General features: G+C 38.8%; 2 protein-coding genes across 2 annotated transcripts in view; both read right to left on the minus strand.

The window, feature by feature from the left end:
* The window catches only part of bin3 (bridging integrator 3), a 69,341-nt gene extending 68,472 nt beyond the window's left edge, over positions 1–869 (minus strand). Inside the window, exon 1 of the mRNA XM_058784986.1 lies at positions 674–869. Within this exon, the coding sequence (XP_058640969.1) occupies positions 674–681 (8 nt within the window). The 5' untranslated portion in view covers positions 682–869. The remainder of the gene's footprint in view (positions 1–673) is intronic.
* Positions 870–2,073: 1,204 nt separating this feature from the next.
* egr3 (early growth response 3) lies at positions 2,074–11,765 on the minus strand. Its single transcript, XM_058784985.1, has 2 exons — positions 10,829–11,765; positions 2,074–7,638 (listed from the first exon to the last, which is right to left on the minus strand). The coding sequence occupies exons 1-2, from the start codon at positions 10,980–10,982 to the stop codon at positions 6,527–6,529; spliced, it is 1,266 nt and encodes a 421-aa protein (XP_058640968.1). The 5' UTR covers positions 10,983–11,765; the 3' UTR covers positions 2,074–6,526.
* Positions 11,766–13,573: the final 1,808 nt, after the last annotated feature.

Below are 13,573 nucleotides of genomic sequence, written 5' to 3' on the forward strand. Positions count from 1 at the left end.
GATCAGTGTAGGCTACTAATTTCTAAAACAAGAATACGGAATTTAAAAAAAAGTCCTAAAATGTAATGTAAATAGACGGAAATGCATAATCTCTGCCAAATGCATTATAAATGATTCATACATTTAGACGTACACATATCACAGTGTGCCCACATTTAACATATATTTATATTATATTTAATATAATATAATTAAAGTAGCTTAAAATAAAATAACAACATGTTTTAAAACATATTAAAAGTGAATCACTGATACTTCAGACTGTAAACACCGCGTCTCCGAGGGCTTGTGAGCTAACTTAGCTACTGAAACTAGGGAAAGAGCTATGGGCTAACAAGCGAAATAAAATGATATATACAGAAAACAGGACATTTAAAACATACGTGGAATTCTACACATCGTTTTTAAGTGTTTATGTAACGTTTAAACTCATTTGTCACCTCAAACAATGTTAAAATAGTGCTTCGCGAGCTCACTAGCCAGTCAACGGCGTTGTGTCAAAAGCTCGCTCGCTGCCTAGCTAGACAGCATTTTAGTTGTATTCGCCCGCTCGAAGTGCAGTCTAGGTAGGCAGCTCACTATGTTTTGAAACGCAGTCAGCGACACTTCGCGTCGTCCCAAAACAAACGCGTTATTATTATTTATTAACCCACATAAGCGTTGTCATACATACCAGCTCATCTTGTGCTCAAATTCAATCCAAATCAATCGAAATATAATCCCTTTCCTTCAAAACCATCGCCTTTTCAGTCTATAAGAGTGGGACAGCGAGCAGGAAGTAGAGAAGTTTACTGCAAGTCAGAGGTCGCGAGGATTTAAACTACGGCAAGCGGAGAGGTCAAACTACAGCCGCGCAACAGGTACCGCGTGAGACATTCACACACACTGAGATTAGGATGCGTTTATGAAGACTACGCAAACCAAATGATTGCAATGATACAAGATTTCTTAGTTTCTCTTAATAGTTGATCTTCAGCATTATTTATTGTCCATTCTTTAAAGAAAACTTATAAGGGCTGTCTGTCCTATACATTCCTTTACCAATGTGTTATTACTCGAAGAGTTGCTCTTTCAACGCTCTGGGGAGTTAACTGAGTTCTCAGGTAAGTTTAATTTGAACTTTATCTCATACTTCTCCTCAAATCTACTTCATAGCAGAAGTATGAATAAACACAAATGAGGATGTGGATACATGGCTCAGGTAATTTGAGTAGGCCTAGGCCTACTTAAGATAATTCAATTTGATAAGAAATGAAATCTCTGATTTTTGATGAGGACAAATTTAGATATTAAAGAAGTCTCATTATCTCATATTATTTAAATATGTCAATGTCTTAAGGCATAGGCCTATTTACATCAAGGACTATAAAGATAACGAGTTTTAATAATCATTCAAATTCTATGAGAGTCCACATCACAACTATACTGATAACGACACAGGCGAACAATATCATTGAAATCACTTTCAGAATTATTATTATTTTTTCTGCTGATGAAGAATTAAAAAATTACAGCCAATCAGAAGTATTTAAAGCAGAAGAAATGGAACAGAATGGTCCATTGGTGTGGCCGCTGATATAGTTATAAATCTAAATATTTTTATAATTACCGTTCTTGTGAATGTTAAAAAGAAGAAGAAAAAAAGTTCAAATTTTTTGAGAATAGATAAGTGTCCATACCACAACTATAACGATAATTTTTTTTTTTTTTTCAATTTTTAGAACAAATTTTATACATTGACACGACAGCCAAAAATTATTTACTGGACTTAACAGTAACAGTATAACAGTAGTACAAGCTGATTAAAGCATTTTTGTCTGTTAGTTGCTCTGGGTGTCGTCTTCCAAGCCAAATCTTAAAATGAAAAATTTTACATATAAAAGTTAACTGCAATTGACTAACCTGTGGTAATAAAGCTGATTTTGCTAAATATATTTTTATTCTTACAACTTTCTTTTTTTTTTTTCAATTAACCACACACACCTTCAAATTTAGGTGATTTATTCCATCTTTTCCAGTTTGTTGACATATTTGTTTGTTTTGTATATGTGCAACACACACACACAACCCACACACACACAAAAAGACACAATGGATTCTGTTGTATTTTATTCAGGTGTGTATTCAAGTACGCATCAACTGGAAAACATTTAATTTACAACAAAATGAGAAGCCAAGTGAACATTTCCTCTCCACAAAAGGATAACATCAATTCATTTTGAGAACAATTAAGAGATTTTACCACTGGGCCTTACTATAAGGCAATGGAAGTAACAGGAGGTAAAAACGTATCAAAACATCCTTTCTTCTAGTGAGCTAAATCCCACGCTTGTGTCCCTCATACGCATAAACGTGACCACAAACAACTCTAAGTGCCTCCATCTGATAAGAGACATGCAAGACATGCAGTAAGAGATACAGTCCTGTAGAAAAAGAATACGGATACCAAAATATCGGCCACACAACAAAGTATTTATTTGCACACTATAAACCGGAAACGTTATGAGAGCGGATGAGCATCAGGAAAGATGACTTTCTTCTTTCGCTTGTTTTTTTTTTTTTTTTTGTAGAGGAGATGAGTCACTGATCGTGTATAGCGCAGTGGACAGCGTCATGGGCCGATGCTGAATGTTTACTCTCAGTCTTTAATGACCGGCCATAATGAGAGGGTTACAGGGAGCAAAATAATCAGGTAAACAACAGTGAATCAGTGTTGTGAAACAGGGCCTGCTTCAGAGCTGACTAGGGTCACATTTACATTTCTGTGCTGTCCTCTGTGCATATTGTTCCATGGCAGCCAAGCCTGCAACCCGGTATGGCACAAACAAGGCTGTTCATCCTGGCTCTGATCCAAAGCCGGACGGTGAACAGTCATGCTGAGACCATGAAGAGGGGGGGGAGTTGAGTTGTGAGACTTGTCACGATATCCATTTGCCCCAAAAACTGGCTACTTCGTATTATACTAATGCACTGAGTGAAAAGGCTCGCAAAGTTCTTGATTAATTGCAAATGATACTGAAACTTCAACCATGTATATAATTGATTTAACAGGTGGGGAGGGCTAATATTGAGCTAGTTTCTCTGATACTGTACTCACAGGGTCACAGCAGTTTATTTTTGGCTATTCTAGTGAAATTGACTCACATACAAAAATGGAAAATATGGACATGGAAGCACTCAGCACAGATATACAGGTGCATGCAAGCATGCTCAAACACAAACACGCACATACGCACAAGTTTTCCAGAGGTCACGATTGCTTGTTGCTTCGCAGAAGTTTATGAGGAAGACTTTTACTTGTTGCTAATAAAATCTGAGTCACGACGGATACTGTGTTTTACGTTAGAATCACTTAAACACATTCGCCAGATCCTAACGTAAAATGTTGTCTTCAAACTGAAGAAACGCACACATTGCATGCACACAATTCCGTCGGGTATCGTATCTGATCTGTGAGAACTGCTTCGCTATTTTTACTGCTGCAGTTTGGCCATGCGTTCTGATGTGCCTTGGCACAGAAAGAAAGAAAAAAGAAAATAACAGATAAAAAAAATGAAGCCAGAAGCTGTTTTTGTATGTATTCCTATTTTAAAAACAATACTTCTCATACCATGCGTGCTTCAGAAATGAAGATATTTCTAAAGAAAAAAAAAAAGCTGAGGAGAGACCTTGAACAGATCTCGATATTACAGAAACTGTTATAACTCAACATTTACACTCTCCTCCCAGAAGTCTAATATGTAATATTCCCTTCTTCATTTACATTGAGAGAGGTTAAGAAGTACAAACCTACTTGTGTACACAATTCTGACATTAAGGGGCATATCGATGCATAATTCAAGACAATAATGCCAATGTATACATTCAGAATGCCTGTTTAGCTTTCGGCAGATTTCAGCAGTATGTAGATGAGTTTCTGGATCAATATTTGGTTTGTATCATTTCCGTTTTGCACCCCAGATAAATATTGCATTTATTATTTTAACTCGGCTGCTAGAGCTATAACCTGATGAGCATTTTCTATATTGCCTATAAGGAGCTGCATTTTTAATTAAAGGACTGTCACATTTTGGGAATTAATTTTTAATGGTCAAATTATTTCTTTATATTTAATTGTTCAAAATTGTCTTAAATATCACTATTCTATTAGTTATTAATGCATGACCTCACCACCAGAAAAAAAATAAATAAAAAGGGACTTCTGCCAGAAGATACGTTGCAGAAGTGGTTTGCCCAAGATGGCGAGAGCCTGCAAAAAATATGGTATAAAGTGTGGATGATTTAATTTTTCTGGGAATGTAAGCCAGGAGTGAGGAGTGCTTATATATGGGAGTTACGGACCATATGGTTAAAACTATTTTGAATTATTGTTTCAATTTTAAGTCTTTAAAGTGTAGGTTTTAAATGAAAGCTCAACATTCTGAAATTAGTTAAATACTACTGTAGTGTTTTGTATGCATAGTTTGCTTATAAGGTAATGAGATACACAAGTTTTTGCTTTGATTTTTTCACCAAATAATCTTACTGTTTATTCATTTATTAAACAGTCATCATTTGCAAAATTGCGCTAATAACAGATAATATTTGAGACTGAAGAAATGCCGGAGAATGCATCACATTTGACACTGTCAATAGTCGATTTTTCTTGCACACACAGACACACACACACACACACACACACACACATGCACACACACTTAAAAACATTCTGCACTATGTACACAATCACAATCTCCAAAACAGAAGAAAGAAAGAAAACAAAAATGTAAACACACCCTTTGTTTCAACATTCAGTCAATGTAAAATCTAAGTATACGGGTGTTTGCTTATGCATTAGCATACACACACGTACGTACGCACACACACACACACACACACACACACACACACACACGTGCACGGACAAACATTGTAATACTGAAGGACATTGCTTTGTACATTCCAAGTAGAAAACATGTAGTAATATGTTTGTATAATTATCTGTACAAAATCCCCTCTCGTTCTCATCATTAATATTCAGAATCTCTAGGCATGATCCGGATATGAGTAACCGTGGAGATATACCACATTACGGTGCTGCCCCTGAGAGCAGTATAAATGTTGAAACTGTTCCCATCCAAAAACGTCTTGAATGGCATGCATATAGCAGGCAGGCCTCAGCCGGTAAAAATGCAAAACAATGACTCCTAAGATCAATCCTGCCCAGTGGTGATGCTCGCAGGCAAGCATTACCATAATTTTGGCTGATTTCGTTTTTGAAAACCGTGTGTACATGTGTGTTAAAATGCGTGCTGAATATATAATGTGCATAAAAAGGGACCCGATGAAAATTATTGGATGATGAAAGCAGGAAACGCAACTGTCCAGTAAAACAATGACAATTAGGACAACAAAAGGACAACTGTCACATAAAAATAGTCATTTTTAAAGTAGTAACTCTTGTTGACACTCTGCGTGGTTTGAATTGGATGCATATTGCTGTGGGTCTTCAGTCATGACTGATGCAATCTTTTCAGTACTAGCAAAGACGTGATACTAGATGCATGCAGGGATACAGGTTGCAAAAACAGAAAGGCAAAATGTTTGGATCGGATCACCGTATCTCACTCCACCAGAAGTAGATTTGCAGAACTGCAGGTTTGGCCCTTATGCACACTAAATGAAGCGAAACAGGTAAAGGCCACAGCTGTGTCTTAATTTCAATCCTTACTATACTTGCGAAAGTGAGCCAGACTGTGTTTTATTGTCGTTGTTGTTGTTTTTCGTTTATTATTGCACTGAAAGTCCGTTGCGGATAACAAATGCCATCTGCATCCCTTACTTGTGTATATAAGGGATTTGGAAATAGTAAAATAACGCAACTGCATAATGCAACAGACTTTTAACGTCCACCTGAACTCAGTCTCCTTGAGCCTTCAGAGCTTGTAGGTTTTCCCCAAATCCACATTTGAAATAAAGTTATTAGGTTAATACAAACAATATTATTATTATTATTTTTTTTAATTGTCTGCTGTATTTAAATGCATTTGGCACATTCTGTTGAAAAACAACAACAACACTGAAACATTAAATAATTAACAATCATTTAAAAAGACTGCAACACATTAAAGCAAATGAAAGTGCTCTTTTTATCTGACAACTCACTGACAAACCAAAATACAAGGAAAAAACAAAACAAATGAAAAGACTAAAATCTCAAGAGATTGCTCTGGTCCCCAGAGCTGAGAGTTGAACCCTTATGACTGCGCTGCGTCTGCAAGTGCTCTTTCTGTGGATTGACCTGACTGCTTGAACCGTCGTCTTTGACGCCCTCTCCGTCCCATCCATGCAACACGAGTCCACTTACTCCCCACTCATTTGACCTAAAACAATAGTGGCTACAGAAAAATGCCACCACAATCAATGAAAACCGTAGGAAACGGATGGATATAGTGAGAGGGAGCGAGTATAAGAGTCAAGTGTGTATATAAGAGGAGAAAGAAACCTTCGTTTTTTTCTCCTCAAAGTCTTACTTTGCAAGTCCATCTCATGCACAAGTGGTGACGGTCATGATATTGGCACTGCTGGGTCCCGCGCTCCCACAGGAGCTGGGAGGAGAGGTGTGGCTCCCCCCTGCCCCAGCGGTACTGCCCTTGTCCGTGGGTTTCTTGTCTTTCTGTTTCAGGTGCACCTTGGCGTGCCTCTTTCGCTCATCGCTCCGCGCAAACTTGCGTCCGCAGAACTCGCAAGAGAAGGGCTTCTCGCCGGTGTGCGTGCGGATGTGCGTGGTTAGATGGTCGCTGCGACTGAAGGATCGCATGCAGATGCGGCACTGGAAGGGTTTGTGTCCCGTGTGGATCCGCAGGTGACGCGTCAATTCGTCTGATCGCGAAAAGCGACGGTCGCAGTTCTCCGCCGGACAGGCGTGCGGTCGCTCGTGCACTGGAGTTTTGCTCGGCCGGTTAGGGTACTTTCTTGGTCGAATGGGTTTGAGGGCGAGTGTCTGAGAGGGTTGATGGTGTTGGGAAATGTGCTGTTGCCCACCGAGAAAGCCGGGATGGATCTGTTGCTTATCCTTAAAGGCTCGAATGGTCTCGAGGGGAGTTATGGGAGGTGGGTTCACTCTGATAGGGTCCATGGTTTGGAAGGGTTTATGCTCCATCACCCCTACGTCCCCCTGGTGATGGAAGAGGTTGTAGTCTGGGATCATGGAAAAGAGACTTCCGTCCATGCCCGGTTTGGAGGTGGTGTGGTAGTCGGTGCTCGGGTAAGGCAGAGACGAGGACGTGGCCGGGCTGTGGTGGAACGTCACCTGTTCTGGGTATATCTCGCCACAGGTCGAGTAGGCAGGAAGGGGTGGTGCGTATACTTGCTCCATGTCTGACGACTGGCCACCCATGCTGCCGCTTGACGAAGACGTCTGAGTGGTGATGTTGCCTGGTGACGGTGACACCCCCAGGATTCCCGCACTCACCAGACTGATGATGTTGTTGTCGGGACACCATCCGGAGCCTCCGATGCTGCCGGATGGAGGGGTGTCGAATGCGAACTTGCCCAAGTAGGTGACGGTTTGCCCACTTCGACCAGACTGGAAACCGGAGCCGTATTGAACTTCTCCGCTGCCCTTCTCGCCGCCCATCCCCAAGTCCATGATATTATCTGTGTGACAGGGGGTCAGAATGAACACCGTCAATTCAGAATGCCACACATTGAACAATAATGGTCAAAAAAACTCTGCATGGGAAAGTGACTAGTGGAAAGTTCTGCTTCTACAGAGAAAGCTTCTAGAAGAATCTATACTAATAGGCACTAACTGACTATCACTTGCTTGTTTTATAACTTTATTCTTAAGTTGGTCTCGGAAACAACATCTTGGCATACCTCTGTTAATCGCCTGTTCCAAAAAAAGAAAAGAAAGTGAAGCATATCAGTCCGAATGAAGGCGTGGAAATTGACAAAATCAGAAATGCACAGTGATTTAAGATTCCAGTCAATATCTCCCGCCACCCTCGCCAACTTATTGTCTTTCTGTCACAAAGTCTACACGGCTGCGTATTCAGTTGTAGGACTGGAACTTATTTGGCAATCAGGCTTCTCCGTACAACAGGATGTCACGATTGACATCACTGTTACTCTTATACGCACTCGATCTCTCTCTCTCTCCCACACCTTCAGTCTTTTCAGAGAGAGACTTGACGGCTGCTCGAAAATGTACCAAACAAGGATCTGATGTATTGTAGTCTCTTCAATCACTTTTAATATGTCTGTTGTTGAACACGATACACTGCTGATCACAACGCATGTCTGTAAATTCAACATTTTACGACGGCTCACTAAGTTTAGTCTTGTACGTGCACTTACAGTAATCGCAGTGTGTACACCAAATTGTGGCTTACGGCAGAAACAAACAGAATGAAAATTACAGATGGTCCTCGCATCTGTTCAACACACATAAGGTACATGTGTGAAGAGATGCTGTGCTGCGTCTGAAGGAAAAGACTCATTCGGGCAGAAATCAGAGAGAAGGAGAGAAGCGTGTATTCCAGTGATAAGTAAAAAACACTATTTATTTCATGCTATGCCTGTCATTACAGGATGTGTGTGGAGATGCATTTCACACACTTGTGGGTATCTTTTACAGGGGCGTTTGGTAGGACACTTTGTAAGGACAAGAAGGGTTTGTCACCTTGAAACATTGCGATAAGCAGTCCCACAGAGATAGGGTGCAGATTTAATAAAGTGTGCTTACAGAAAGTTCTCATGGAGTCTAAAATCTATAAATATATCTACATAAAATCTGTACAAAAAGTAAGTAATTTATATATCACAATAGCGTGTTACCCTATAACCTTTTATATATATATATATATATATATATATATATTATTTTTTTATTCTATTTATATATCTGTATTATCTAACTTTGATTTATTTCTATAGCCTATTTTATTATTTTTATGATTGAGAGGAAATAATGTCTTTTAAAAATTAGAAGAAAAAAAACTCAAGAAAAGCAAAAAAATCTACATGTTTTGAGAAATTATTCTCGAAATGTTCACTTTTTCAAGAACTCACGCGTTTGATTAGGACTAGCATTTTCAGTCGGAAGTTGGCATTCACATTTCGTATTCATTTTGATATTTTAATAAACGAAACGAGGTCAATACTCTCCCGCAAGTGTGGGAAGCATAGCCTCTTTTGACCTGCAGAGTGAAAACCACATCAAGAGCTTTGTGAAACTCCATCAGTATATACATCAAGAGGACGAATGATCTTATGCTTTCACTCTCGTTAATAACTACGATATTTTGACAACCCTTCACCTGATTTTTTTTAAGGTCGCGAAATGATAAAGTTTTGATAAAGAAGGCTAATGACGTTGCACTAAAAACTGAGCTAAAAATTAAGAGTGTGGTGTTTTTAATTGATTTTTGTTTATGTTTTTCTTTTTACATCAACTACTTAAGCTTTCAATGAAATATATTTGATATTTCAAAAGAGAGAGAGGAGAAAAAAAATACAGCGACATTTAAGGAAAAAAAAAAAAAAAAAATCTAACAATTTGGTGACCTGGCTGGAAGGAATTCCTCAATATTCTGGCACCATTATCTAAGCCAATCGTCCGCTTTAATTCATTTGGTATTGTTCACTAGATTCTAGGCAAAAATATTGGTCCAGAAAATGTTTTTTTAATGTGCGGAGAACATTTTAAAAAGGACAAACGTTTTAAAGGGTGCGCGAGTAAAGTGAAAAGAATACAAAGAACACGCGATGTGAAATTCAGTTAATAAACCTTTCTGGGGCTAAATATATTTTAATTTAGGGATTTTACATTTCACGTGTTTTCACTAGTGGCCCGAGCTTTTTTAAGAGCAGCGCGCATATAAACGCCCACCCGCGCGTGTGGAGGGTCAGAAACAGGGTCAATGCTGGATAAAGCACTCACTAATCAAAACCTTTAAATAATAGAATAACTAAACATTATATCTATCACAGAACAGAATATAAGACCGGCGCAATATCAGGCTGCGCAGAGAACCCGAAATTAAGAGATTTCACGGAAATAAAGCGCTCGGTGAAAAACGAAACGGCTTTTGTCATTATTTGACAGGATTAGTATTCAACAAATATATCTTTCACGACTTTATATTGTATGAATTGGGAGTAAATAACGAGGTGTTTCCGCGTGTCCCGTGACGCGTGGGCTCGAAATGATACCTATTACCTGATATTACCTGTCCAGTTCACACTCATATCACGTGACTGGAACATTTTAACTGCTTTCACACACCTTTTTCATAATATACAATTTGGCAACGAATTAAACGCAATTTCATCGCAGAATTCTATTAAGAAAAAGCGCAACTGTAGGCTGTAAGGAATTCGTCTATTAAATCATACATTACTTTAGCCTACTTTAAGGTTATCATTGTAATGTCATAAATAGGCTACATTTGATAATAATAACAATATTACAAAATAACAAATCGTAAGCGATCGCATACATTAATTAGGCTACATATGCATGCAGTTCGTTATTATCAATCAGTGTTTAGGTAGCCAAAATACGCTACAAAATAAAGCCTGCACAATACGAATTGAGAAGAACATTTGGAAAACTGTATGAGGGGAGTAATGCTGAACAAATGAGTTTCTAAAGTCTCAAATAGCAACTGTAGCTGTATGAGGAGTTCTGTTACTAAACTACTGTAAGCATAGCAGGCGCGCGTTAACAGGTGCTTCGGAGCTTCAAGACAACTGATGCCGCACGATTAAACTCTAACCAGCCGACACAACAGCGTACAACACCCAGCTTAGTGAGGAGCGAGCCAAAACTTTTCGTCCTTACCTGTATTCATCTGCGAGTAGTGCGAAATAGATTCCGGGTTTGTGAAAATGTTCATAGAAGTGGGAATGTCTTCTTCTGGATAGAGACTGTCAGGGATGGTGTTGATTAAACTGCTCATGGTAATAGGGATCTTGTCCGCTAGTTTACCTGTCATAGCAGTTATTCAGTCTGTCATTAATGAGCACGCACAGGTGTTCCGTCCCGATCAATCTCCAGTCTTCTGAAATCTCTCTAAAAGCGACAGAAAGAGATCTCAATCCCTTTGAAATTGTATCCGAGCGCGCGACGAGCAACGCGCTGAAGTCTCCTCGCGAGGATGATTGTCGACAGTTTTGTGTTTGATTTCTGTGAAGTGTTATTGTCTCTGGATGAGCAGAGAGAGATGTTGGTGTTGGTGGCGGTGGAGGTGATTGCACAAGTGTAGCACTGCTCGCTCTGTTGCGAGCGCAGGGAACTCCAACGCTTTCTTGTTCAACTGGAGGACGGAACAACTGCGTGACGTAGATGACCATATATGGACACACAAAGCTAGACGGCCTCGACGTCACATGGAAGCTCCTCATAGTGGAACATTAGAGTCGCTAGCAGGAAGATAAGTGCTCAGTGGAGCAGTGAAGGGGCATTTTCATCGGTTTGGGTGACAGTTGGACCCGGCGAAGAGTAAGAAGTGTTTTAAAGACATATTGTGAGCATGGATGTTGCTAGATCTGTGAGAGCGCATGACTGTTTAAACCGGGAAACTTTTACCTGCACTGCACCTGAAGCTGCATATATAGCATGAAAAGTGCATTTACACACTGTTTAGTGCAGAAGCGGAATAAATGCATTTGCAAACGCAGTAGCTAATAATATTACAAAATTATTATTATTTTTATTTAAAATTATAAATATAGACAAATATACAATTATGAAAAAAGAAATAATCAGTTATAAAAGATCAAATACGTACTCTCTCGTTACAATCGAAAAAAAAAAAAACTAAGTCTGAAAAAAAAAAAAAAAATAAAAAAATAAAAACCGTATTTGATACCAAACCCACAGTTGCTTTCCTACTCAGCTGTGTAAAGATCGTAAGAAGGGCCTTTTATTAAATTCTCACGTATAAGGTTCTAAATTTACTACTTTAATTCAACTAAAAGTGTTGTATAGCTATAATTAATTATAATATATATTCACACAATTAACACTGCTATTTAAATATGCATTTGCCTGTCAGTTTACTATAGTGCTTTTCTTTTTTCGTTTCCTTTACCTTGTGTGTCAATAAATAAATAAATAAATGAATCAATAGTTCTGTCTGTCTATCCATAAGCCTATATATATAAACTCCTAGCTCAATATAACACGCCTTGCGTTCTGTATCTTGGTTGTAAAATGATTTCAAATGATAATTATAAATGTATTACTAGGGTCACCTGTTTTTAGCCTACTATATTCTCTGTATGGTATATATATAAAGGTCATTCATGAGAATGGAGTCTCACCAGTGCAAACAGAGACTGTTCAAAAGCGTTCAACAGTTTGTGTTGAGAGTTCAATAAAAATGAAAGCCCAAATTAATCATTTGTAAACGTCAGCTAAGTGTAAGCAATTGACTGCAACAGATGATCAAGACCAGGAGAAGCACCAGTAACTGTGCCTGGGTTATACAGACTGTAACTGCCAAAGAGTTAATCGCGTGTAAATACTGCAGGCGCGCGGCAAATCTGTAGGCTTGGCTTTGGCCTCGAGCGCCAAGTTCGCCACTGAAGTGGAAACTCCAAATAAGGCCATGATCCGGCCACGCCCCTTGCTGTCTGTATTTGGTCGCGAGGTTCCGGTTAAGAGAGCTGCAAAGTGGAAAAGCGATCGGAACCCGCAGCCATTAAAGGAACCGCAGAGGGCAAAACGTCATGGGTCGTGTTTCACCAATTTAGAAACCAGGGAGAAAATATCTTATCTGAGACTTTTAGAAGAAATCAAAAAACTGTCCCTTGTTGCAAATGGTTGACTTTGTTTTGGGAGAATAACAGTGAAGGGGAAACACAGACCCTGCCAGCCAGTGATTCACACAAGCATGCTAAAGATATACGACCCCCTGAAACAAGACAATACCTACAAACTACAAAAATGGAGAAAACATTAAAAATAATAATAATAATACATAAATAAACAAACAAACAAAAAAATATTATTTTAGATGCTTGTTTAATTTAAAGTATACATGACATGGTTACAATGCAAAAATAATAAATAAATAATATTTTAGATGCTTGTTTAATTTAAAGTATACTATACATGGCATGGTTACAATGCATATTAACAACAACAATAATAATAATAATATAAAACATTAATAAAAAACAACAACAATACACCTTGCTATATATTATTATACATAGAAGAAAATAGAAAAAGATGACATACTTGTCTGTATGTAATCCAATTAGGAGGCCAGGGTGGCCCATGAGATTTCCCACGTGTCCAACTAAAATTCCTCACTCCTCATCCAAGCCAATCACAGGCACAGCGCTCCTATTACCCACCGAGAGTAGAAATCCAGCCTGCCATGCATGCGCTGAAATGCTCAGAAGATGCTGATGCAATAGACAGAGTGATGAGGTAACAATTTGTACCCAAGACCTGGTTGACATGTGTACGTTGGCCTCGAGCCTAATAAATTATGTACCAAAAATGTGTTCAAAATAATAACTTCATACCCCCCCCCCCACCCCCGACTCCAAACCAGAGGCCGACGTTGCTGTT

Source organism: Onychostoma macrolepis, chromosome 08 (assembly GCF_012432095.1).
Source record: "Onychostoma macrolepis isolate SWU-2019 chromosome 08, ASM1243209v1, whole genome shotgun sequence".
NCBI lineage: Eukaryota > Metazoa > Chordata > Actinopteri > Cypriniformes > Cyprinidae > Onychostoma > Onychostoma macrolepis.